Source organism: Hydractinia symbiolongicarpus, chromosome 3 (assembly GCF_029227915.1).
Source record: "Hydractinia symbiolongicarpus strain clone_291-10 chromosome 3, HSymV2.1, whole genome shotgun sequence".
NCBI classification, from domain to species: Eukaryota; Metazoa; Cnidaria; class Hydrozoa; order Anthoathecata; family Hydractiniidae; genus Hydractinia; species Hydractinia symbiolongicarpus.
In genome coordinates, this window is record NC_079877.1 from 9179093 (window position 1) to 9200584 (window position 21492).

The following is a 21492-nucleotide window of genomic DNA, read 5'->3' on the forward strand; positions in this document are numbered from 1 at the left end:
ATTAATATGTATGTTACAAGGTCAAAAATTGCACCGGGCTGTATGAAGCTCGTCGTTGAGGCTTTTACCCAATCAGTGCTGTGGATTTCCCGTATATACTGATTTAAAATAGCTATCAGTAAATAATACTGTATAAGGCCCGCTAGTGCCGTTTATAACCAAGCCGTTATCGAGGGTATATAAATGACAGCGCAGGGGCATTAATGAAAAGTCATGGGATAAAAATACTTAACGTCCAATTGAAGCAGTGACGTTAAACGCACGTATTTCATTTCGACTACTCATCTCCAGCATTGTTCTTAATAAGAAATGTTAATAGCATGTTAAACAGGGAAACGTATCCCTAGTTGTCAAAACAGGGTTACGTTGACGTAAATTTTGAAGCATATTAGAAAATTCTTTTTTTTTATCTCTTCATCCCTGACAAAAAAGGCGCACGATGCAGCGCGTATTGGTACTTAAATCCGCAAAATCGACCGTGTCTTGTGTGAATGGACACCTTCTAGATGTGATGTAGTACGCAACAAAAATAGTTTCTACATGTGAGTTATCTAAAACAACAAGACATTGTCAGAACGTCGTATAATGAACAATCCAATGATCTAGGATTGGCAACGCATCCTTCTGATGGAATTTAGCTCTTTTGTTTCATATTCATTGAAATTGAAGGGAATATCACCTTCACCGCGAAAGAACGATCTCTTGAAAGTATAACACGCATGTATGATTGGGAATTGTTGGTTTGGTCACCGAAGACAAGAATAACTCGTGTGTGATTCGTGTGCACCCTAGTCCTACACCACTCCGATAAAAACCTTCCGTTTATTCAACAATCAACAATGATCTTCATAGACCGTGTCAACATATTTCAAAGCGAAACCCACAAGAGTTTAAACGGTGAATGCTACATGCACAATATCTTCCCCGGAGGCGAATTTACGTTGTAATTTGTAAACGGCCATCTTGATTATAAGCACTCATTAATTACAGTAATTAGAGAGAAAAGAGCGTATAAAGAAGGCTTTAACATGAATTGGACTAATACGATTCGCGCACCGACGAAATAAGAGCCGGAATCATGAGGAAATATCAGATTTACGTGATTTGTTTTGTTGTTTTGGCTTTTGCCGCTGCCACAGGTATTTTAATGCTTCTTCATTGCAATTGCCGTCAATGTTTCGTCGCAATAATAAAAAAAATGCATTTGTTCTTAATTTTTCAGCTACAAGAGTTTGCAGCAACAGAAATATCTTGTGCTCTGTGGTTAGATCAACTAGTTGTTCAAAGAAAATCGTTTCCAGTCATTGCCCAAGGCTTTGCAACACATGTGGAGGTAATACGGCTTCTTACACTTGAGGGGGTTGTCATTGCATTTTAGTTGTGAATCTACCTAATTTGTTTCGTAATAGCAAAATGTCGAAACATAAAGGCGTCAATGCGCGTTGATTGTGGCTACCATGGAATTAGTCCGTTGGATTGCTTGAGAAAGGGATGTTGTTATGGCGAATTAAAGGTGGCTGGCCCGTGGTGTTATCATCGAAAAGGTAAATTTTCGACTATGTTTTCGGCATTAACACTGACAATTTGGGCCACTAATTATTTCTCAAAATACTCTAGCAAACTGTCCCATGATTGAAGCAAACAAACGTGAAGATTGTGGTTACCCTGGGATAAGCAAATCAGATTGCGTCAAAAAAGGATGCTGTTACAACGCGATCAAGGAAAAGGGACCGTGGTGTTATTACAGGCAAGGTAAGTTGTTCCGCTCTTACTGATTAGGTATTTTGAAAGCATTGTGTACTCTTCCATCCGTAATTTTAGAAAAATGCCGGAAAATAGCAGCAACAAGACGTCATGATTGTGGTTATCCAGGCATAACGAAGCGGGCATGCGAGAAGAAAGGCTGTTGTTATAGTGAATTGCTAAACCAAAGTGGACCGTGGTGCTACCACCGACTAGGTAAGCATAGAAGTACGCTCTCCACATTCGTCGCAAAATAACATAATGCGCGATCCTTAAAGTTTTTACTGCTGGTTTGTGTTGAATTTTCGTTAGAAAAATGTCTGCGCAAAGCAACAGAACGTGACGACTGCGGCTATCCTGGTATAACAGAATTCGAATGCATGAAAAGAGGTTGCTGCTATAATTCATTGCCCGGTCGTGGGCCATGGTGTTATTACCGATGAGGTAAAAGTCGCGAACACTTTTGTAAGCAAGTCATTTTGGGCCACGAGCTTAATATGTACTTCCTTTCGTTTAGATACGAGGACCTTCGGAAGATTATATGCGAACTTTAGTGTACTCATTGTTGTAAAAATATGTTGTCAAATAAATACCTCTAATATATGAACTTTTCCTTCCCAATAAGATCCAGTAGGAGATGAATGATTTGACTGCCAATTTTCTTTTTGTCATGTCGCTGCAGCCAACCACATTTGAATTATTGCATAGGGTGCCTTGAGTGTCGTATTTGCTGAAAGGAGTAGTAAGCGTTATTTAGTAAAGCCTGAAATCTTCTGGCGCCGCCATACCCAGAATCGCAATGCAACCGTGCAAGCGTAGCGTGAGCATTTCTATCCAAGGCGTTATTAACCGACTATTGCCGTTTTTTGCTACTTTGTCAACTTGGCAATTCTGTCTCATTCGGAGCCACAATTTTGATAGTCAAAAATGTCAGGGCGGATACGGAAAGCATAAATCTAAATACAAAAAGGCTACTTTTGCGGGCGTTATTAATACAACATAAAATAACTTGTCTATCTGTACCGAGAAAGTTTATGCGAGGTCAAAAGCATAGACCGAACATGCGAGGTCGCTACGCTGACCGAGAGTAATATTTCTCGTAAGATGACAAGGTTGTAAAAAAAATAGAGAACTTTCCATTTGAGTTTTATTGTTTCAATTTTTCAAATACATGTTTATCACATAAATTCGACGTTGTTTTGCTTGTTTTTCATTGTGCTGTTAATGTTTTTAAAAGCATTTTCTTTTATCTGCGACACCGAACGTGGAACATGTTTTTCTGATTCTGACGGAGTGAATCGTGATTTAGGATTTACTGCAACTTCATTTTTCAGTGTGGATGTGTTTGGCTATTTTTTCCAATGTTATTTGTATGCATTTATAGTTATTAATATGTATGTTACAAGGTCAAAAATTGCACCGGGCTGTATGAAGCTCGTCGTTGAGGCTTTTACCCAATCAGTGCTGTGGATTTCCCGTATATACTGATTTAAAATAGCTATCAGTAAATAATACTGTATAAGGCCCGCTAGTGCCGTTTATAACCAAGCCGTTATCGAGGGTATATAAATGACAGCGCAGGGGCATTAATGAAAAGTCATGGGATAAAAATACTTAACGTCCAATTGAAGCAGTGACGTTAAACGCACGTATTTCATTTCGACTACTCATCTCCAGCATTGTTCTTAATAAGAAATGTTAATAGCATGTTAAACAGGGAAACGTATCCCTAGTTGTCAAAACAGGGTTACGTTGACGTAAATTTTGAAGCATATTAGAAAATTCTTTTTTTTTATCTCTTCATCCCTGACAAAAAAGGCGCACGATGCAGCGCGTATTGGTACTTAAATCCGCAAAATCGACCGTGTCTTGTGTGAATGGACACCTTCTAGATGTGATGTAGTACGCAACAAAAATAGTTTCTACATGTGAGTTATCTAAAACAACAAGACATTGTCAGAACGTCGTATAATGAACAATCCAATGATCTAGGATTGGCAACGCATCCTTCTGATGGAATTTAGCTCTTTTGTTTCATATTCATTGAAATTGAAGGGAATATCACCTTCACCGCGAAAGAACGATCTCTTGAAAGTATAACACGCATGTATGATTGGGAATTGTTGGTTTGGTCACCGAAGACAAGAATAACTCGTGTGTGATTCGTGTGCACCCTAGTCCTACACCACTCCGATAAAAACCTTCCGTTTATTCAACAATCAACAATGATCTTCATAGACCGTGTCAACATATTTCAAAGCGAAACCCACAAGAGTTTAAACGGTGAATGCTACATGCACAATATCTTCCCCGGAGGCGAATTTACGTTGTAATTTGTAAACGGCCATCTTGATTATAAGCACTCATTAATTACAGTAATTAGAGAGAAAAGAGCGTATAAAGAAGGCTTTAACATGAATTGGACTAATACGATTCGCGCACCGACGAAATAAGAGCCGGAATCATGAGGAAATATCAGATTTACGTGATTTGTTTTGTTGTTTTGGCTTTTGCCGCTGCCACAGGTATTTTAATGCTTCTTCATTGCAATTGCCGTCAATGTTTCGTCGCAATAATAAAAAAAATGCATTTGTTCTTAATTTTTCAGCTACAAGAGTTTGCAGCAACAGAAATATCTTGTGCTCTGTGGTTAGATCAACTAGTTGTTCAAAGAAAATCGTTTCCAGTCATTGCCCAAGGCTTTGCAACACATGTGGAGGTAATACGGCTTCTTACACTTGAGGGGGTTGTCATTGCATTTTAGTTGTGAATCTACCTAATTTGTTTCGTAATAGCAAAATGTCGAAACATAAAGGCGTCAATGCGCGTTGATTGTGGCTACCATGGAATTAGTCCGTTGGATTGCTTGAGAAAGGGATGTTGTTATGGCGAATTAAAGGTGGCTGGCCCGTGGTGTTATCATCGAAAAGGTAAATTTTCGACTATGTTTTCGGCATTAACACTGACAATTTGGGCCACTAATTATTTCTCAAAATACTCTAGCAAACTGTCCCATGATTGAAGCAAACAAACGTGAAGATTGTGGTTACCCTGGGATAAGCAAATCAGATTGCGTCAAAAAAGGATGCTGTTACAACGCGATCAAGGAAAAGGGACCGTGGTGTTATTACAGGCAAGGTAAGTTGTTCCGCTCTTACTGATTAGGTATTTTGAAAGCATTGTGTACTCTTCCATCCGTAATTTTAGAAAAATGCCGGAAAATAGCAGCAACAAGACGTCATGATTGTGGTTATCCAGGCATAACGAAGCGGGCATGCGAGAAGAAAGGCTGTTGTTATAGTGAATTGCTAAACCAAAGTGGACCGTGGTGCTACCACCGACTAGGTAAGCATAGAAGTACGCTCTCCACATTCGTCGCAAAATAACATAATGCGCGATCCTTAAAGTTTTTACTGCTGGTTTGTGTTGAATTTTCGTTAGAAAAATGTCTGCGCAAAGCAACAGAACGTGACGACTGCGGCTATCCTGGTATAACAGAATTCGAATGCATGAAAAGAGGTTGCTGCTATAATTCATTGCCCGGTCGTGGGCCATGGTGTTATTACCGATGAGGTAAAAGTCGCGAACACTTTTGTAAGCAAGTCATTTCGGGCCACGAGCTTAATATGTACTTCCTTTCGTTTAGATACGAGGACCTTGGGAAGATTATATGCGAACTTTAGTGTACTCATTGTTGTAAAAATATGTTGTCAAATAAATACCTCTAATATATGAACTTTTCCTTCCCAATAAGATCCAGTAGGAGATGAATGATTTGACTGCCAATTTTCTTTTTGTCATGTCGCTGCAGCCAACCACATTTGAATTATTGCATAGGGTGCCTTGAGTGTCCGTATTTGCTGAAAGGAGTAGTAAGCGTTATTTAGTAAAGCCTGAAATCTTCTGGCGCCGCCATACCCAGAATCGCAATGCAACCGTGCAAGCGTAGCGTGAGCATTTCTATCCAAGGCGTTATTAACCGACTATTGCCGTTTTTTGCTACTTTGTCAACTTGGCAATTCTGTCTCATTCGGAGCCACAATTTTGATAGTCAAAAATGTCAGGGCGGATACGGAAAGCATAAATCTAAATACAAAAAGGCTACTTTTGCGGGCGTTATTAATACAACATAAAATAACTTGTCTATCTGTACCGAGAAAGTTTATGCGAGGTCAAAAGCATAGACCGAACATGCGAGGTCGCTACGCTGACCGAGAGTAATATTTCTCGTAAGATGACAAGGTTGTAAAAAAAATAGAGAACTTTCCATTTGAGTTTTATTGTTTCAATTTTTCAAATACATGTTTATCACATAAATTCGACGTTGTTTTGCTTGTTTTTCATTGTGCTGTTAATGTTTTTAAAAGCATTTTCTTTTATCTGCGACACCGAACGTGGAACATGTTTTTCTGATTCTGACGGAGTGAATCGTGATTTAGGATTTACTGCAACTTCATTTTTCAGTGTGGATGTGTTTGGCTATTTTTTCCAATGTTATTTGTATGCATTTATAGTTATTAATATGTATGTTACAAGGTCAAAAATTGCACCGGGCTGTATGAAGCTCGTCGTTGAGGCTTTTACCCAATCAGTGCTGTGGATTTCCCGTATATACTGATTTAAAATAGCTATCAGTAAATAATACTGTATAAGGCCCGCTAGTGCCGTTTATAACCAAGCCGTTATCGAGGGTATATAAATGACAGCGCAGGGGCATTAATGAAAAGTCATGGGATAAAAATACTTAACGTCCAATTGAAGCAGTGACGTTAAACGCACGTATTTCATTTCGACTACTCATCTCCAGCATTGTTCTTAATAAGAAATGTTAATAGCATGTTAAACAGGGAAACGTATCCCTAGTTGTCAAAACAGGGTTACGTTGACGTAAATTTTGAAGCATATTAGAAAATTCTTTTTTTTTATCTCTTCATCCCTGACAAAAAAGGCGCACGATGCAGCGCGTATTGGTACTTAAATCCGCAAAATCGACCGTGTCTTGTGTGAATGGACACCTTCTAGATGTGATGTAGTACGCAACAAAAATAGTTTCTACATGTGAGTTATCTAAAACAACAAGACATTGTCAGAACGTCGTATAATGAACAATCCAATGATCTAGGATTGGCAACGCATCCTTCTGATGGAATTTAGCTCTTTTGTTTCATATTCATTGAAATTGAAGGGAATATCACCTTCACCGCGAAAGAACGATCTCTTGAAAGTATAACACGCATGTATGATTGGGAATTGTTGGTTTGGTCACCGAAGACAAGAATAACTCGTGTGTGATTCGTGTGCACCCTAGTCCTACACCACTCCGATAAAAACCTTCCGTTTATTCAACAATCAACAATGATCTTCATAGACCGTGTCAACATATTTCAAAGCGAAACCCACAAGAGTTTAAACGGTGAATGCTACATGCACAATATCTTCCCCGGAGGCGAATTTACGTTGTAATTTGTAAACGGCCATCTTGATTATAAGCACTCATTAATTACAGTAATTAGAGAGAAAAGAGCGTATAAAGAAGGCTTTAACATGAATTGGACTAATACGATTCGCGCACCGACGAAATAAGAGCCGGAATCATGAGGAAATATCAGATTTACGTGATTTGTTTTGTTGTTTTGGCTTTTGCCGCTGCCACAGGTATTTTAATGCTTCTTCATTGCAATTGCCGTCAATGTTTCGTCGCAATAATAAAAAAATTGCATTTGTTCTTAATTTTTCAGCTACAAGAGTTTGCAGCAACAGAAATATCTTGTGCTCTGTGGTTAGATCAACTAGTTGTTCAAAGAAAATCGTTTCCAGTCATTGCCCAAGGCTTTGCAACACATGTGGAGGTAATACGGCTTCTTACACTTGAGGGGGTTGTCATTGCATTTTAGTTGTGAATCTACCTAATTTGTTTCGTAATAGCAAAATGTCGAAACATAAAGGCGTCAATGCGCGTTGATTGTGGCTACCATGGAATTAGTCCGTTGGATTGCTTGAGAAAGGGATGTTGTTATGGCGAATTAAAGGTGGCTGGCCCGTGGTGTTATCATCGAAAAGGTAAATTTTCGACTATGTTTTCGGCATTAACACTGACAATTTGGGCCACTAATTATTTCTCAAAATACTCTAGCAAACTGTCCCATGATTGAAGCAAACAAACGTGAAGATTGTGGTTACCCTGGGATAAGCAAATCAGATTGCGTCAAAAAAGGATGCTGTTACAACGCGATCAAGGAAAAGGGACCGTGGTGTTATTACAGGCAAGGTAAGTTGTTCCGCTCTTACTGATTAGGTATTTTGAAAGCATTGTGTACTCTTCCATCCGTAATTTTAGAAAAATGCCGGAAAATAGCAGCAACAAGACGTCATGATTGTGGTTATCCAGGCATAACGAAGCGGGCATGCGAAAAGAAAGGCTGTTGTTATAGTGAATTGCTAAACCAAAGTGGACCGTGGTGCTACCACCGCCTAGGTAAGCATAGAAGTACGCTCTCCACATTCGTCGCAAAATAACATAATGCGCGATCCTTAAAGTTTTTACTGCTGGTTTGTGTTGAATTTTCGTTAGAAAAATGTCTGCGCAAAGCAACAGAACGTGACGACTGCGGCTATCCTGGTATAACAGAATTCGAATGCATGAAAAGAGGTTGCTGCTATAATTCATTGCCCGGTCGTGGGCCATGGTGTTATTACCGATGAGGTAAAAGTCGCGAACACTTTTGTAAGCAAGTCATTTCGGGCCACGAGCTTAATATGTACTTCCTTTCGTTTAGATACGAGGACCTTGGGAAGATTATATGCGAACTTTAGTGTACTCATTGTTGTAAAAATATGTTGTCAAATAAATACCTCTAATATATGAACTTTTCCTTCCCAATAAGATCCAGTAGGAGATGAATGATTTGACTGCCAATTTTTTTTTTGTCATGTCGCTGCAGCCAACCACATTTGAATTATTGCATAGGGTGCCTTGAGTGTCCGTATTTGCTGAAAGGAGTAGTAAGCGTTATTTAGTAAAGCCTGAAATCTTCTGGCGCCGCCATACCCAGAATCGCAATGCAACCGTGCAAGCGTAGCGTGAGCATTTCTATCCAAGGCGTTATTAACCGACTATTGCCGTTTTTTGCTACTTTGTCAACTTGGCAATTCTGTCTCATTCGGAGCCACAATTTTGATAGTCAAAAATGTCAGGGCGGATACGGAAAGCATAAATCTAAATACAAAAAGGCTACTTTTGCGGGCGTTATTAATACAACATAAAATAACTTGTCTATCTGTACCGAGAAAGTTTATGCGAGGTCAAAAGCATAGACCGAACATGCGAGGTCGCTACGCTGACCGAGAGTAATATTTCTCGTAAGATGACAAGGTTGTAAAAAAAATAGAGAACTTTCCATTTGAGTTTTATTGTTTCAATTTTTCAAATACATGTTTATCACATAAATTCGACGTTGTTTTGCTTGTTTTTCATTGTGCTGTTAATGTTTTTAAAAGCATTTTCTTTTATCTGCGACACCGAACGTGGAACATGTTTTTCTGATTCTGACGGAGTGAATCGTGATTTAGGATTTACTGCAACTTCATTTTTCAGTGTGGATGTGTTTGGCTATTTTTTCCAATGTTATTTGTATGCATTTATAGTTATTAATATGTATGTTACAAGGTCAAAAATTGCACCGGGCTGTATGAAGCTCGTCGTTGAGGCTTTTACCCAATCAGTGCTGTGGATTTCCCGTATATACTGATTTAAAATAGCTATCAGTAAATAATACTGTATAAGGCCCGCTAGTGCCGTTTATAACCAAGCCGTTATCGAGGGTATATAAATGACAGCGCAGGGGCATTAATGAAAAGTCATGGGATAAAAATACTTAACGTCCAATTGAAGCAGTGACGTTAAACGCACGTATTTCATTTCGACTACTCATATCCAGCATTGTTCTTAATAAGAAATGTTAATAGCATGTTAAACAGGGAAACGTATCCCTAGTTGTCAAAACAGGGTTACGTTGACGTAAATTTTGAAGCATATTAGAAAATTCTTTTTTTTTATCTCTTCATCCCTGACAAAAAAGGCGCACGATGCAGCGCGTATTGGTACTTAAATCCGCAAAATCGACCGTGTCTTGTGTGAATGGACACCTTCTAGATGTGATGTAGTACGCAACAAAAATAGTTTCTACATGTGAGTTATCTAAAACAACAAGACATTGTCAGAACGTCGTATAATGAACAATCCAATGATCTAGGATTGGCAACGCATCCTTCTGATGGAATTTAGCTCTTTTGTTTCATATTCATTGAAATTGAAGGGAATATCACCTTCACCGCGAAAGAACGATCTCTTGAAAGTATAACACGCATGTATGATTGGGAATTGTTGGTTTGGTCACCGAAGACAAGAATAACTCGTGTGTGATTCGTTTGCACCCTAGTCCTACACCACTCCGATAAAAACCTTCCGTTTATTCAACAATCAACAATGATCTTCATAGACCGTGTCAACATATTTCAAAGCGAAACCCACAAGAGTTTAAACGGTGAATGCTACATGCACAATATCTTCCCCGGAGGCGAATTTACGTTGTAATTTGTAAACGGCCATCTTGATTATAAGCACTCATTAATTACAGTAATTAGAGAGAAAAGAGCGTATAAAGAAGGCTTTAACATGAATTGGACTAATACGATTCGCGCACCGACGAAATAAGAGCCGGAATCATGAGGAAATATCAGATTTACGTGATTTGTTTTGTTGTTTTGGCTTTTGCCGCTGCCACAGGTATTTTAATGCTTCTTCATTGCAATTGCCGTCAATGTTTCGTCGCAATAATAAAAAAATTGCATTTGTTCTTAATTTTTCAGCTACAAGAGTTTGCAGCAACAGAAATATCTTGTGCTCTGTGGTTAGATCAACTAGTTGTTCAAAGAAAATCGTTTCCAGTCATTGCCCAAGGCTTTGCAACACATGTGGAGGTAATACGGCTTCTTACACTTGAGGGGGTTGTCATTGCATTTTAGTTGTGAATCTACCTAATTTGTTTCGTAATAGCAAAATGTCGAAACATAAAGGCGTCAATGCGCGTTGATTGTGGCTACCATGGAATTAGTCCGTTGGATTGCTTGAGAAAGGGATGTTGTTATGGCGAATTAAAGGTGGCTGGCCCGTGGTGTTATCATCGAAAAGGTAAATTTTCGACTATGTTTTCGGCATTAACACTGACAATTTGGGCCACTAATTATTTCTCAAAATACTCTAGCAAACTGTCCCATGATTGAAGCAAACAAACGTGAAGATTGTGGTTACCCTGGGATAAGCAAATCAGATTGCGTCAAAAAAGGATGCTGTTACAACGCGATCAAGGAAAAGGGACCGTGGTGTTATTACAGGCAAGGTAAGTTGTTCCGCTCTTACTGATTAGGTATTTTGAAAGCATTGTGTACTCTTCCATCCGTAATTTTAGAAAAATGCCGGAAAATAGCAGCAACAAGACGTCATGATTGTGGTTATCCAGGCATAACGAAGCGGGCATGCGAGAAGAAAGGCTGTTGTTATAGTGAATTGCTAAACCAAAGTGGACCGTGGTGCTACCACCGACTAGGTAAGCATAGAAGTACGCTCTCCACATTCGTCGCAAAATAACATAATGCGCGATCCTTAAAGTTTTTACTGCTGGTTTGTGTTGAATTTTCGTTAGAAAAATGTCTGCGCAAAGCAACAGAACGTGACGACTGCGGCTATCCTGGTATAACAGAATTCGAATGCATGAAAAGAGGTTGCTGCTATAATTCATTGCCCGGTCGTGGGCCATGGTGTTATTACCGATGAGGTAAAAGTCGCGAACACTTTTGTAAGCAAGTCATTTCGGGCCACGAGCTTAATATGTACTTCCTTTCGTTTAGATACGAGGACCTTGGGAAGATTATATGCGAACTTTAGTGTACTCATTGTTGTAAAAATATGTTGTCAAATAAATACCTCTAATATATGAACTTTTCCTTCCCAATAAGATCCAGTAGGAGATGAATGATTTGACTGCCAATTTTCTTTTTGTCATGTCGCTGCAGCCAACCACATTTGAATTATTGCATAGGGTGCCTTGAGTGTCCGTATTTGCTGAAAGGAGTAGTAAGCGTTATTTAGTAAAGCCTGAAATCTTCTGGCGCCGCCATACCCAGAATCGCAATGCAACCGTGCAAGCGTAGCGTGAGCATTTCTATCCAAGGCGTTATTAACCGACTATTGCCGTTTTTTGCTACTTTGTCAACTTGGCAATTCTGTCTCATTCGGAGCCACAATTTTGATAGTCAAAAATGTCAGGGCGGATACGGAAAGCATAAATCTAAATACAAAAAGGCTACTTTTGCGGGCGTTATTAATACAACATAAAATAACTTGTCTATCTGTACCGAGAAAGTTTATGCGAGGTCAAAAGCATAGACCGAACATGCGAGGTCGCTACGCTGACCGAGAGTAATATTTCTCGTAAGATGACAAGGTTGTAAAAAAAATAGAGAACTTTCCATTTGAGTTTTATTGTTTCAATTTTTCAAATACATGTTTATCACATAAATTCGACGTTGTTTTGCTTGTTTTTCATTGTGCTGTTAATGTTTTTAAAAGCATTTTCTTTTATCTGCGACACCGAACGTGGAACATGTTTTTCTGATTCTGACGGAGTGAATCGTGATTTAGGATTTACTGCAACTTCATTTTTCAGTGTGGATGTGTTTGGCTATTTTTTCCAATGTTATTTGTATGCATTTATAGTTATTAATATGTATGTTACAAGGTCAAAAATTGCACCGGGCTGTATGAAGCTCGTCGTTGAGGCTTTTACCCAATCAGTGCTGTGGATTTCCCGTATATACTGATTTAAAATAGCTATCAGTAAATAATACTGTATAAGGCCCGCTAGTGCCGTTTATAACCAAGCCGTTATCGAGGGTATATAAATGACAGCGCAGGGGCATTAATGAAAAGTCATGGGATAAAAATACTTAACGTCCAATTGAAGCAGTGACGTTAAACGCACGTATTTCATTTCGACTACTCATCTCCAGCATTGTTCTTAATAAGAAATGTTAATAGCATGTTAAACAGGGAAACGTATCCCTAGTTGTCAAAACAGGGTTACGTTGACGTAAATTTTGAAGCATATTAGAAAATTCTTTTTTTTTATCTCTTCATCCCTGACAAAAAAGGCGCACGATGCAGCGCGTATTGGTACTTAAATCCGCAAAATCGACCGTGTCTTGTGTGAATGGACACCTTCTAGATGTGATGTAGTACGCAACAAAAATAGTTTCTACATGTGAGTTATCTAAAACAACAAGACATTGTCAGAACGTCGTATAATGAACAATCCAATGATCTAGGATTGGCAACGCATCCTTCTGATGGAATTTAGCTCTTTTGTTTCATATTCATTGAAATTGAAGGGAATATCACCTTCACCGCGAAAGAACGATCTCTTGAAAGTATAACACGCATGTATGATTGGGAATTGTTGGTTTGGTCACCGAAGACAAGAATAACTCGTGTGTGATTCGTGTGCACCCTAGTCCTACACCACTCCGATAAAAACCTTCCGTTTATTCAACAATCAACAATGATCTTCATAGACCGTGTCAACATATTTCAAAGCGAAACCCACAAGAGTTTAAACGGTGAATGCTACATGCACAATATCTTCCCCGGAGGCGAATTTACGTTGTAATTTGTAAACGGCCATCTTGATTATAAGCACTCATTAATTACAGTAATTAGAGAGAAAAGAGCGTATAAAGAAGGCTTTAACATGAATTGGACTAATACGATTCGCGCACCGACGAAATAAGAGCCGGAATCATGAGGAAATATCAGATTTACGTGATTTGTTTTGTTGTTTTGGCTTTTGCCGCTGCCACAGGTATTTTAATGCTTCTTCATTGCAATTGCCGTCAATGTTTCGTCGCAATAATAAAAAAAATGCATTTGTTCTTAATTTTTCAGCTACAAGAGTTTGCAGCAACAGAAATATCTTGTGCTCTGTGGTTAGATCAACTAGTTGTTCAAAGAAAATCGTTTCCAGTCATTGCCCAAGGCTTTGCAACACATGTGGAGGTAATACGGCTTCTTACACTTGAGGGGGTTGTCATTGCATTTTAGTTGTGAATCTACCTAATTTGTTTCGTAATAGCAAAATGTCGAAACATAAAGGCGTCAATGCGCGTTGATTGTGGCTACCATGGAATTAGTCCGTTGGATTGCTTGAGAAAGGGATGTTGTTATGGCGAATTAAAGGTGGCTGGCCCGTGGTGTTATCATCGAAAAGGTAAATTTTCGACTATGTTTTCGGCATTAACACTGACAATTTGGGCCACTAATTATTTCTCAAAATACTCTAGCAAACTGTCCCATGATTGAAGCAAACAAACGTGAAGATTGTGGTTACCCTGGGATAAGCAAATCAGATTGCGTCAAAAAAGGATGCTGTTACAACGCGATCAAGGAAAAGGGACCGTGGTGTTATTACAGGCAAGGTAAGTTGTTCCGCTCTTACTGATTAGGTATTTTGAAAGCATTGTGTACTCTTCCATCCGTAATTTTAGAAAAATGCCGGAAAATAGCAGCAACAAGACGTCATGATTGTGGTTATCCAGGCATAACGAAGCGGGCATGCGAGAAGAAAGGCTGTTGTTATAGTGAATTGCTAAACCAAAGTGGACCGTGGTGCTACCACCGACTAGGTAAGCACAGAAGTACGCTCTCCACATTCGTCGCAAAATAACATAATGCGCGATCCTTAAAGTTTTTACTGCTGGTTTGTGTTGAATTTTCGTTAGAAAAATGTCTGCGCAAAGCAACAGAACGTGACGACTGCGGCTATCCTGGTATAACAGAATTCGAATGCATGAAAAGAGGTTGCTGCTATAATTCATTGCCCGGTCGTGGGCCATGGTGTTATTACCGATGAGGTAAAAGTCGCGAACACTTTTGTAAGCAAGTCATTTCGGGCCACGAGCTTAATATGTACTTCCTTTCGTTTAGATACGAGGACCTTGGGAAGATTATATGCGAACTTTAGTGTACTCATTGTTGTAAAAATATGTTGTCAAATAAATACCTCTAATATATGAACTTTTCCTTCCCAATAAGATCCAGTAGGAGATGAATGATTTGACTGCCAATTTTCTTTTTGTCATGTCGCTGCAGCCAACCACATTTGAATTATTGCATAGGGTGCCTTGAGTGTCCGTATTTGCTGAAAGGAGTAGTAAGCGTTATTTAGTAAAGCCTGAAATCTTCTGGCGCCGCCATACCCAGAATCGCAATGCAACCGTGCAAGCGTAGCGTGAGCATTTCTATCCAAGGCGTTATTAACCGACTATTGCCGTTTTTTGCTACTTTGTCAACTTGGCAATTCTGTCTCATTCGGAGCCACAATTTTGATAGTCAAAAATGTCAGGGCGGATACGGAAAGCATAAATCTAAATACAAAAAGGCTACTTTTGCGGGCGTTATTAATACAACATAAAATAACTTGTCTATCTGTACCGAGAAAGTTTATGCGAGGTCAAAAGCATAGACCGAACATGCGAGGTCGCTACGCTGACCGAGAGTAATATTTCTCGTAAGATGACAAGGTTGTAAAAAAAATAGAGAACTTTCCATTTGAGTTTTATTGTTTCAATTTTTCAAATACATGTTTATCACATAAATTCGACGTTGTTTTGCTTGTTTTTCATTGTGCTGTTAATGTTTTTAAAAGCATTTTCTTTTATCTGCGACACCGAACGTGGAACATGTTTTTCTGATTCTGACGGAGTGAATCGTGATTTAGGATTTACTGCAACTTCATTTTTCAGTGTGGATGTGTTTGGCTATTTTTTCCAATGTTATTTGTATGCATTTATAGTTATTAATATGTATGTTACAAGGTCAAAAATTGCACCGGGCTGTATGAAGCTCGTCGTTGAGGCTTTTACCCAATCAGTGCTGTGGATTTCCCGTATATACTGATTTAAAATAGCTATCAGTAAATAATACTGTATAAGGCCCGCTAGTGCCGTTTATAACCAAGCCGTTATCGAGGGTATATAAATGACAGCGCAGGGGCATTAATGAAAAGTCATGGGATAAAAATACTTAACGTCCAATTGAAGCAGTGACGTTAAACGCACGTATTTCATTTCGACTACTCATCTCCAGCATTGTTCTTAATAAGAAATGTTAATAGCATGTTAAACAGGGAAACGTATCCCTAGTTGTCAAAACAGGGTTACGTTGACGTAAATTTTGAAGCATATTAGAAAATTCTTTTTTTTTTATCTCTTCATCCCTGACAAAAAAGGCGCACGATGCAGCGCGTATTGGTACTTAAATCCGCAAAATCGACCGTGTCTTGTGTGAATGGACACCTTCTAGATGTGATGTAGTACGCAACAAAAATAGTTTCTACATGTGAGTTATCTAAAACAACAAGACATTGTCAGAACGTCGTATAATGAACAATCCAATGATCTAGGATTGGCAACGCATCCTTCTGATGGAATTTAGCTCTTTTGTTTCATATTCATTGAAATTGAAGGGAATATCACCTTCACCGCGAAAGAACGATCTCTTGAAAGTATAACACGCATGTATGATTGGGAATTGTTGGTTTGGTCACCGAAGACAAGAATAACTCGTGTGTGATTCGTGTGCACCCTAGTCCTACACCACTCCGATAAAAACCTTCCGTTTATTCAACAATCAACAATGATCTTCATAGACCGTGTCAACATATTTCAAAGCGAAACCCACAAGAGTTTAAACGGTGAATGCTACATGCACAATATCTTCCCCGGAGGCGAATTTACGTTGTAATTTGTAAACGGCCATCTTGATTATAAGCACTCATTAATTACAGTAATTAGAGAGAAAAGAGCGTATAAAGAAGGCTTTAACATGAATTGGACTAATACGATTCGCGCACCGACGAAATAAGAGCCGGAATCATGAGGAAATATCAGATTTACGTGATTTGTTTTGTTGTTTTGGCTTTTGCCGCTGCCACAGGTATTTTAATGCTTCTTCATTGCAATTGCCGTCAATGTTTCGTCGCAATAATAAAAAAATTGCATTTGTTCTTAATTTTTCAGCTACAAGAGTTTGCAGCAACAGAAATATCTTGTGCTCTGTGGTTAGATCAACTAGTTGTTCAAAGAAAATCGTTTCCAGTCATTGCCCAAGGCTTTGCAACACATGTGGAGGTAATACGGCTTCTTACACTTGAGGGGGTTGTCATTGCATTTTAGTTGTGAATCTACCTAATTTGTTTCGTAATAGCAAAATGTCGAAACATAAAGGCGTCAATGCGCGTTGATTGTGGCTACCATGGAATTAGTCCGTTGGATTGCTTGAGAAAGGGATGTTGTTATGGCGAATTAAAGGTGGCTGGCCCGTGGTGTTATCATCGAAAAGGTAAATTTTCGACTATGTTTTCGGCATTAACACTGACAATTTGGGCCACTAATTATTTCTCAAAATACTCTAGCAAACTGTCCCATGATTGAAGCAAACAAACATGAAGATTGTGGTTACCCTGGGATAAGCAAATCAGATTGCGTCAAAAAAGGATGCTGTTACAACGCGATCAAGGAAAAGGGACCGTGGTGTTATTACAGGCAAGGTAAGTTGTTCCGCTCTTACTGATTAGGTATTTTGAAAGCATTGTGTACTCTTCCATCCGTAATTTTAGAAAAATGCCGGAAAATAGCAGCAACAAGACGTCATGATTGTGGTTATCCAGGCATAACGAAGCGGGCATGCGAAAAGAAAGGCTGTTGTTATAGTGAATTGCTAAACCAAAGTGGACCGTGGTGCTACCACCGCCTAGGTAAGCATAGAAGTACGCTCTCCACATTCGTCGCAAAATAACATAATGCGCGATCCTTAAAGTTTTTACTGCTGGTTTGTGTTGAATTTTCGTTAGAAAAATGTCTGCGCAAAGCAACAGAACGTGACGACTGCGGCTATCCTGGTATAACAGAATTCGAATGCATGAAAAGAGGTTGCTGCTATAATTCATTGCCCGGTCGTGGGCCATGGTGTTATTACCGATGAGGTAAAAGTCGCGAACACTTTTGTAAGCAAGTCATTTCGGGCCACGAGCTTAATATGTACTTCCTTTCGTTTAGATACGAGGACCTTGGGAAGATTATATGCGAACTTTAGTGTACTCATTGTTGTAAAAATATGTTGTCAAATAAATACCTCTAATATATGAACTTTTCCTTCCCAATAAGATCCAGTAGGAGATGAATGATTTGACTGCCAATTTTCTTTTTGTCATGTCGCTGCAGCCAACCACATTTGAATTATTGCATAGGGTGCCTTGAGTGTCCGTATTTGCTGAAAGGAGTAGTAAGCGTTATTTAGTAAAGCCTGAAATCTTCTGGCGCCGCCATACCCAGAATCGCAATGCAACCGTGCAAGCGTAGCGTGAGCATTTCTATCCAAGGCGTTATTAACCGACTATTGCCGTTTTTTGCTACTTTGTCAACTTGGCAATTCTGTCTCATTCGGAGCCACAATTTTGATAGTCAAAAATGTCAGGGCGGATACGGAAAGCATAAATCTAAATACAAAAAGGCTACTTTTGCGGGCGTTATTAATACAACATAAAATAACTTGTCTATCTGTACCGAGAAAGTTTATGCGAGGTCAAAAGCATAGACCGAACATGCGAGGTCGCTACGCTGACCGAGAGTAATATTTCTCGTAAGATGACAAGGTTGTAAAAAAAATAGAGAACTTTCCATTTGAGTTTTATTGTTTCAATTTTTCAAATACATGTTTATCACATAAATTCGACGTTGTTTTGCTTGTTTTTCATTGTGCTGTTAATGTTTTTAAAAGCATTTTCTTTTATCTGCGACACCGAACGTGGAACATGTTTTTCTGATTCTGACGGAGTGAATCGTGATTTAGGATTTACTGCAACTTCATTTTTCAGTGTGGATGTGTTTGGCTATTTTTTCCAATGTTATTTGTATGCATTTATAGTTATTAATATGTATGTTACAAGGTCAAAAATTGCACCGGGCTGTATGAAGCTCGTCGTTGAGGCTTTTACCCAATCAGTGCTGTGGATTTCCCGTATATACTGATTTAAAATAGCTATCAGTAAATAATACTGTATAAGGCCCGCTAGTGCCGTTTATAACCAAGCCGTTATCGAGGGTATATAAATGACAGCGCAGGGGCATTAATGAAAAGTCATGGGATAAAAATACTTAACGTCCAATTGAAGCAGTGACGTTAAACGCACGTATTTCATTTCGACTACTCATATCCAGCATTGTTCTTAATAAGAAATGTTAATAGCATGTTAAACAGGGAAACGTATCCCTAGTTGTCAAAACAGGGTTACGTTGACGTAAATTTTGAAGCATATTAGAAAATTCTTTTTTTTTATCTCTTTATCCCTGACAAAAAAGGCGCACGATGCAGCGCGTATTGGTACTTAAATCCGCAAAATCGACCGTGTCTTGTGTGAATGGACACCTTCTAGATGTGATGTAGTACGCAACAAAAATAGTTTCTACATGTGAGTTATCTAAAACAACAAGACATTGTCAGAACGTCGTATAATGAACAATCCAATGATCTAGGATTGGCAACGCATCCTTCTGATGGAATTTAGCTCTTTTGTTTCATATTCATTGAAATTGAAGGGAATATCACCTTCACCGCGAAAGAACGATCTCTTGAAAGTATAACACGCATGTATGATTGGGAATTGTTGGTTTGGTCACCGAAGACAAGAATAACTCGTGTGTGATTCGTGTGCACCCTAGTCCTACACCACTCCGATAAAAACCTTCCGTTTATTCAACAATCAACAATGATCTTCATAGACCGTGTCAACATATTTCAAAGCGAAACCCACAAGAGTTTAAACGGTGAATGCTACATGCACAATATCTTCCCCGGAGGCGAATTTACGTTGTAATTTGTAAACGGCCATCTTGATTATAAGCACTCATTAATTACAGTAATTAGAGAGAAAAGAGCGTATAAAGAAGGCTTTAACATGAATTGGACTAATACGATTCGCGCACCGACGAAATAAGAGCCGGAATCATGAGGAAATATCAGATTTACGTGATTTGTTTTGTTGTTTTGGCTTTTGCCGCTGCCACAGGTATTTTAATGCTTCTTCATTGCAATTGCCGTCAATGTTTCGTCGCAATAATAAAAAAATTGCATTTGTTCTTAATTTTTCAGCTACAAGAGTTTGCAGCAACAGAAATATCTTGTGCTCTGTGGTTAGATCAACTAGTTGTTCAAAGAAAATCGTTTCCAGTCATTGCCCAAGGCTTTGCAACACATGTGGAGGTAATACGGCTTCTTACACTTGAGGGGGTTGTCATTGCATTTTAGTTGTGAATCTACCTAATTTGTTTCGTAATAGCAAAATGTCGAAACATAAAGGCGTCAATGCGCGTTGATTGTGGCTACCATTGAATTAGTCCGTTGGATTGCTTGAGAAAGGGATGTTGTTATGGCGAATTAAAGGTGGCTGGCCCGTGGTGTTATCATCGAAAAGGTAAATTTTCGACTATGTTTTCGGCATTAACACTGACAATTTGGGCCACTAATTATTTCTCAAAATACTCTAGCAAACTGTCCCATGATTGAAGCAAACAAACGTGAAGATTGTGGTTACCCTGGGATAAGCAAATCAGATTGCGTCAAAAAAGGATGCTGTTACAACGCGATCAAGGAAAAGGGACCGTGGTGTTATTACAGGCAAGGTAAGTTGTTCCGCTCTTACTGATTAGGTATTTTGAAAGCATTGTGTACTCTTCCATCCGTAATTTTAGAAAAATGCCGGAAAATAGCAGCAACAAGACGTCATGATTGTGGTTATCCAGGCATAACGAAGCGGGCATGCGAGAAGAAAGGCTGTTGTTATAGTGAATTGCTAAACCAAAGTGGACCGTGGTGCTACCACCGACTAGGTAAGCATAGAAGTACGCTCTCCACATTCGTCGCAAAATAACATAATGCGCGATCCTTAAAGTTTTTACTGCTGGTTTGTGTTGAATTTTCGTTAGAAAAATGTCTGCGCAAAGCAACAGAACGTGACGACTGCGGCTATCCTGGTATAACAGAATTCGAATGCATGAAAAGAGGTTGCTGCTATAATTCATTGCCCGGTCGTGGGCCATGGTGTTATTACCGATGAGGTAAAAGTCGCGAACACTTTTGTAAGCAAGTCATTTCGGGCCACGAGCTTAATATGTACTTCCTTTCGTTTAGATACGAGGACCTTGGGAAGATTATATGCGAACTTTAGTGTACTCATTGTTGTAAAAATATGTTGTCAAATAAATACCTCTAATATATGAACTTTTCCTTCCCAATAAGATCCAGTAGGAGATGAATGATTTGACTGCCAATTTTCTTTTTGTCATGTCGCTGCAGCCAACCACATTTGAATTATTGCATAGGGTGCCTTGAGTGTCCGTATTTGCTGAAAGGAGTAGTAAGCGTTATTTAGTAAAGCCTGAAATCTTCTGGCGCCGCCATACCCAGAATCGCAATGCAACCGTGCAAGCGTAGCGTGAGCATTTCTATCCAAGGCGTTATTAACCGACTATTGCCGTTTTTTGCTACTTTGTCAACTTGGCAATTCTGTCTCATTCGGAGCCACAATTTTGATAGTCAAAAATGTCAGGGCGGATACGGAAAGCATAAATCTAAATACAAAA

The 21492-nt window shown here is 39.0% G+C and overlaps 6 protein-coding genes and 1 long non-coding RNA gene across 8 annotated transcripts; all 7 read left to right on the plus strand.

Annotated features, from left to right (window-relative positions):
- Window positions 1-1037: 1037 nt before the first annotated feature.
- Window positions 1038-2373, plus strand: LOC130635397 (integumentary mucin C.1-like). 2 transcript variants are annotated; one of them, XR_008982157.1, is made up of 6 exons: window positions 1038-1139; window positions 1223-1333; window positions 1410-1544; window positions 1618-1752; window positions 1822-2187; window positions 2261-2364. XR_008982157.1 is itself a non-coding variant. In XM_057444727.1 (5 exons), exons 1-5 carry the CDS (start codon window positions 1079-1081, stop codon window positions 1998-2000), a joined length of 621 nt encoding a protein of 206 aa, XP_057300710.1. In that variant the 5' UTR covers window positions 1038-1078; the 3' UTR covers window positions 2001-2373. The 2 variants fall into 2 exon arrangements, 1 of the variants encoding a protein (XP_057300710.1); XM_057444727.1 differs by having other exon boundaries at window positions 1822-2373.
- A 1793-nt stretch (window positions 2374-4166) lies between these two features.
- Window positions 4167-5473, plus strand: LOC130635398 (integumentary mucin C.1-like). Its single transcript, XM_057444729.1, has 5 exons — window positions 4167-4268; window positions 4352-4462; window positions 4539-4673; window positions 4747-4881; window positions 4951-5473. Exons 1-5 carry the CDS (start codon window positions 4208-4210, stop codon window positions 5127-5129), a joined length of 621 nt encoding a protein of 206 aa, XP_057300712.1. The 5' UTR covers window positions 4167-4207; the 3' UTR covers window positions 5130-5473.
- A 1841-nt stretch (window positions 5474-7314) lies between these two features.
- LOC130635399 (trefoil factor 2-like) lies at window positions 7315-8603 on the plus strand. The gene is made up of 4 exons (XM_057444730.1): window positions 7315-7398; window positions 7482-7592; window positions 7669-7803; window positions 7877-8603. Exons 1-4 carry the CDS (start codon window positions 7338-7340, stop codon window positions 8032-8034), a joined length of 465 nt encoding a protein of 154 aa, XP_057300713.1. The 5' UTR covers window positions 7315-7337; the 3' UTR covers window positions 8035-8603.
- A 1841-nt stretch (window positions 8604-10444) lies between these two features.
- On the plus strand, window positions 10445-11733 carry LOC130635400 (integumentary mucin C.1-like). Its single transcript, XM_057444731.1, has 5 exons — window positions 10445-10528; window positions 10612-10722; window positions 10799-10933; window positions 11007-11141; window positions 11211-11733. Exons 1-5 carry the CDS (start codon window positions 10468-10470, stop codon window positions 11387-11389), a joined length of 621 nt encoding a protein of 206 aa, XP_057300714.1. The 5' UTR covers window positions 10445-10467; the 3' UTR covers window positions 11390-11733.
- A 1823-nt stretch (window positions 11734-13556) lies between these two features.
- LOC130635401 (integumentary mucin C.1-like) lies at window positions 13557-14863 on the plus strand. The gene is made up of 5 exons (XM_057444732.1): window positions 13557-13658; window positions 13742-13852; window positions 13929-14063; window positions 14137-14271; window positions 14341-14863. The coding sequence occupies exons 1-5, from the start codon at window positions 13598-13600 to the stop codon at window positions 14517-14519; spliced, it is 621 nt and encodes a 206-aa protein (XP_057300715.1). The 5' UTR covers window positions 13557-13597; the 3' UTR covers window positions 14520-14863.
- Window positions 14864-16705: 1842 nt separating this feature from the next.
- LOC130635402 (trefoil factor 2-like) lies at window positions 16706-17994 on the plus strand. The gene is made up of 4 exons (XM_057444733.1): window positions 16706-16789; window positions 16873-16983; window positions 17060-17194; window positions 17268-17994. The coding sequence occupies exons 1-4, from the start codon at window positions 16729-16731 to the stop codon at window positions 17423-17425; spliced, it is 465 nt and encodes a 154-aa protein (XP_057300716.1). The 5' UTR covers window positions 16706-16728; the 3' UTR covers window positions 17426-17994.
- A 1835-nt stretch (window positions 17995-19829) lies between these two features.
- LOC130635403 (uncharacterized) lies at window positions 19830-21124 on the plus strand. Its single transcript, XR_008982158.1, has 5 exons — window positions 19830-19919; window positions 20003-20113; window positions 20190-20324; window positions 20398-20532; window positions 20602-21124. It is a non-coding gene; the product is annotated as an uncharacterized LOC130635403 (long non-coding RNA).
- The last annotated feature ends 368 nt before the right edge of the window (window positions 21125-21492 follow it).

What these genes read in the sequence shown, in the direction of transcription:
- LOC130635397 (XM_057444727.1), top strand. Translation starts at nt 1,079, where the DNA reads ATGAGGAAATATCAGATTTACGTGATTTGTTTTGTTGTTTTGGCTTTT. An exon ending in GGCTTTTGCCGCTGCCACAG is followed by an intron (nt 1,140 to 1,222) that starts GTATTTTAATGC and finishes TTAATTTTTCAG; the next exon opens with CTACAAGAGTTTGCAGCAAC. An exon ending in GTGGTGTTATCATCGAAAAG is followed by an intron (nt 1,545 to 1,617) that starts GTAAATTTTCGA and finishes AAAATACTCTAG; the next exon opens with CAAACTGTCCCATGATTGAA.
- LOC130635399 (XM_057444730.1), top strand. Translation starts at nt 7,338, where the DNA reads ATGAGGAAATATCAGATTTACGTGATTTGTTTTGTTGTTTTGGCTTTT. An exon ending in GGCTTTTGCCGCTGCCACAG is followed by an intron (nt 7,399 to 7,481) that starts GTATTTTAATGC and finishes TTAATTTTTCAG; the next exon opens with CTACAAGAGTTTGCAGCAAC. An exon ending in GCTTTGCAACACATGTGGAG is followed by an intron (nt 7,593 to 7,668) that starts GTAATACGGCTT and finishes GTTTCGTAATAG; the next exon opens with CAAAATGTCGAAACATAAAG.
- LOC130635402 (XM_057444733.1), top strand. Translation starts at nt 16,729, where the DNA reads ATGAGGAAATATCAGATTTACGTGATTTGTTTTGTTGTTTTGGCTTTT. An exon ending in GGCTTTTGCCGCTGCCACAG is followed by an intron (nt 16,790 to 16,872) that starts GTATTTTAATGC and finishes TTAATTTTTCAG; the next exon opens with CTACAAGAGTTTGCAGCAAC. An exon ending in GCTTTGCAACACATGTGGAG is followed by an intron (nt 16,984 to 17,059) that starts GTAATACGGCTT and finishes GTTTCGTAATAG; the next exon opens with CAAAATGTCGAAACATAAAG.
- LOC130635400 (XM_057444731.1), top strand. Translation starts at nt 10,468, where the DNA reads ATGAGGAAATATCAGATTTACGTGATTTGTTTTGTTGTTTTGGCTTTT. An exon ending in GGCTTTTGCCGCTGCCACAG is followed by an intron (nt 10,529 to 10,611) that starts GTATTTTAATGC and finishes TTAATTTTTCAG; the next exon opens with CTACAAGAGTTTGCAGCAAC. An exon ending in GCTTTGCAACACATGTGGAG is followed by an intron (nt 10,723 to 10,798) that starts GTAATACGGCTT and finishes GTTTCGTAATAG; the next exon opens with CAAAATGTCGAAACATAAAG.
- LOC130635401 (XM_057444732.1), top strand. Translation starts at nt 13,598, where the DNA reads ATGAGGAAATATCAGATTTACGTGATTTGTTTTGTTGTTTTGGCTTTT. An exon ending in GCTTTGCAACACATGTGGAG is followed by an intron (nt 13,853 to 13,928) that starts GTAATACGGCTT and finishes GTTTCGTAATAG; the next exon opens with CAAAATGTCGAAACATAAAG. An exon ending in GTGGTGTTATCATCGAAAAG is followed by an intron (nt 14,064 to 14,136) that starts GTAAATTTTCGA and finishes AAAATACTCTAG; the next exon opens with CAAACTGTCCCATGATTGAA.
- LOC130635398 (XM_057444729.1), top strand. Translation starts at nt 4,208, where the DNA reads ATGAGGAAATATCAGATTTACGTGATTTGTTTTGTTGTTTTGGCTTTT. An exon ending in GCTTTGCAACACATGTGGAG is followed by an intron (nt 4,463 to 4,538) that starts GTAATACGGCTT and finishes GTTTCGTAATAG; the next exon opens with CAAAATGTCGAAACATAAAG. An exon ending in GTGGTGTTATCATCGAAAAG is followed by an intron (nt 4,674 to 4,746) that starts GTAAATTTTCGA and finishes AAAATACTCTAG; the next exon opens with CAAACTGTCCCATGATTGAA.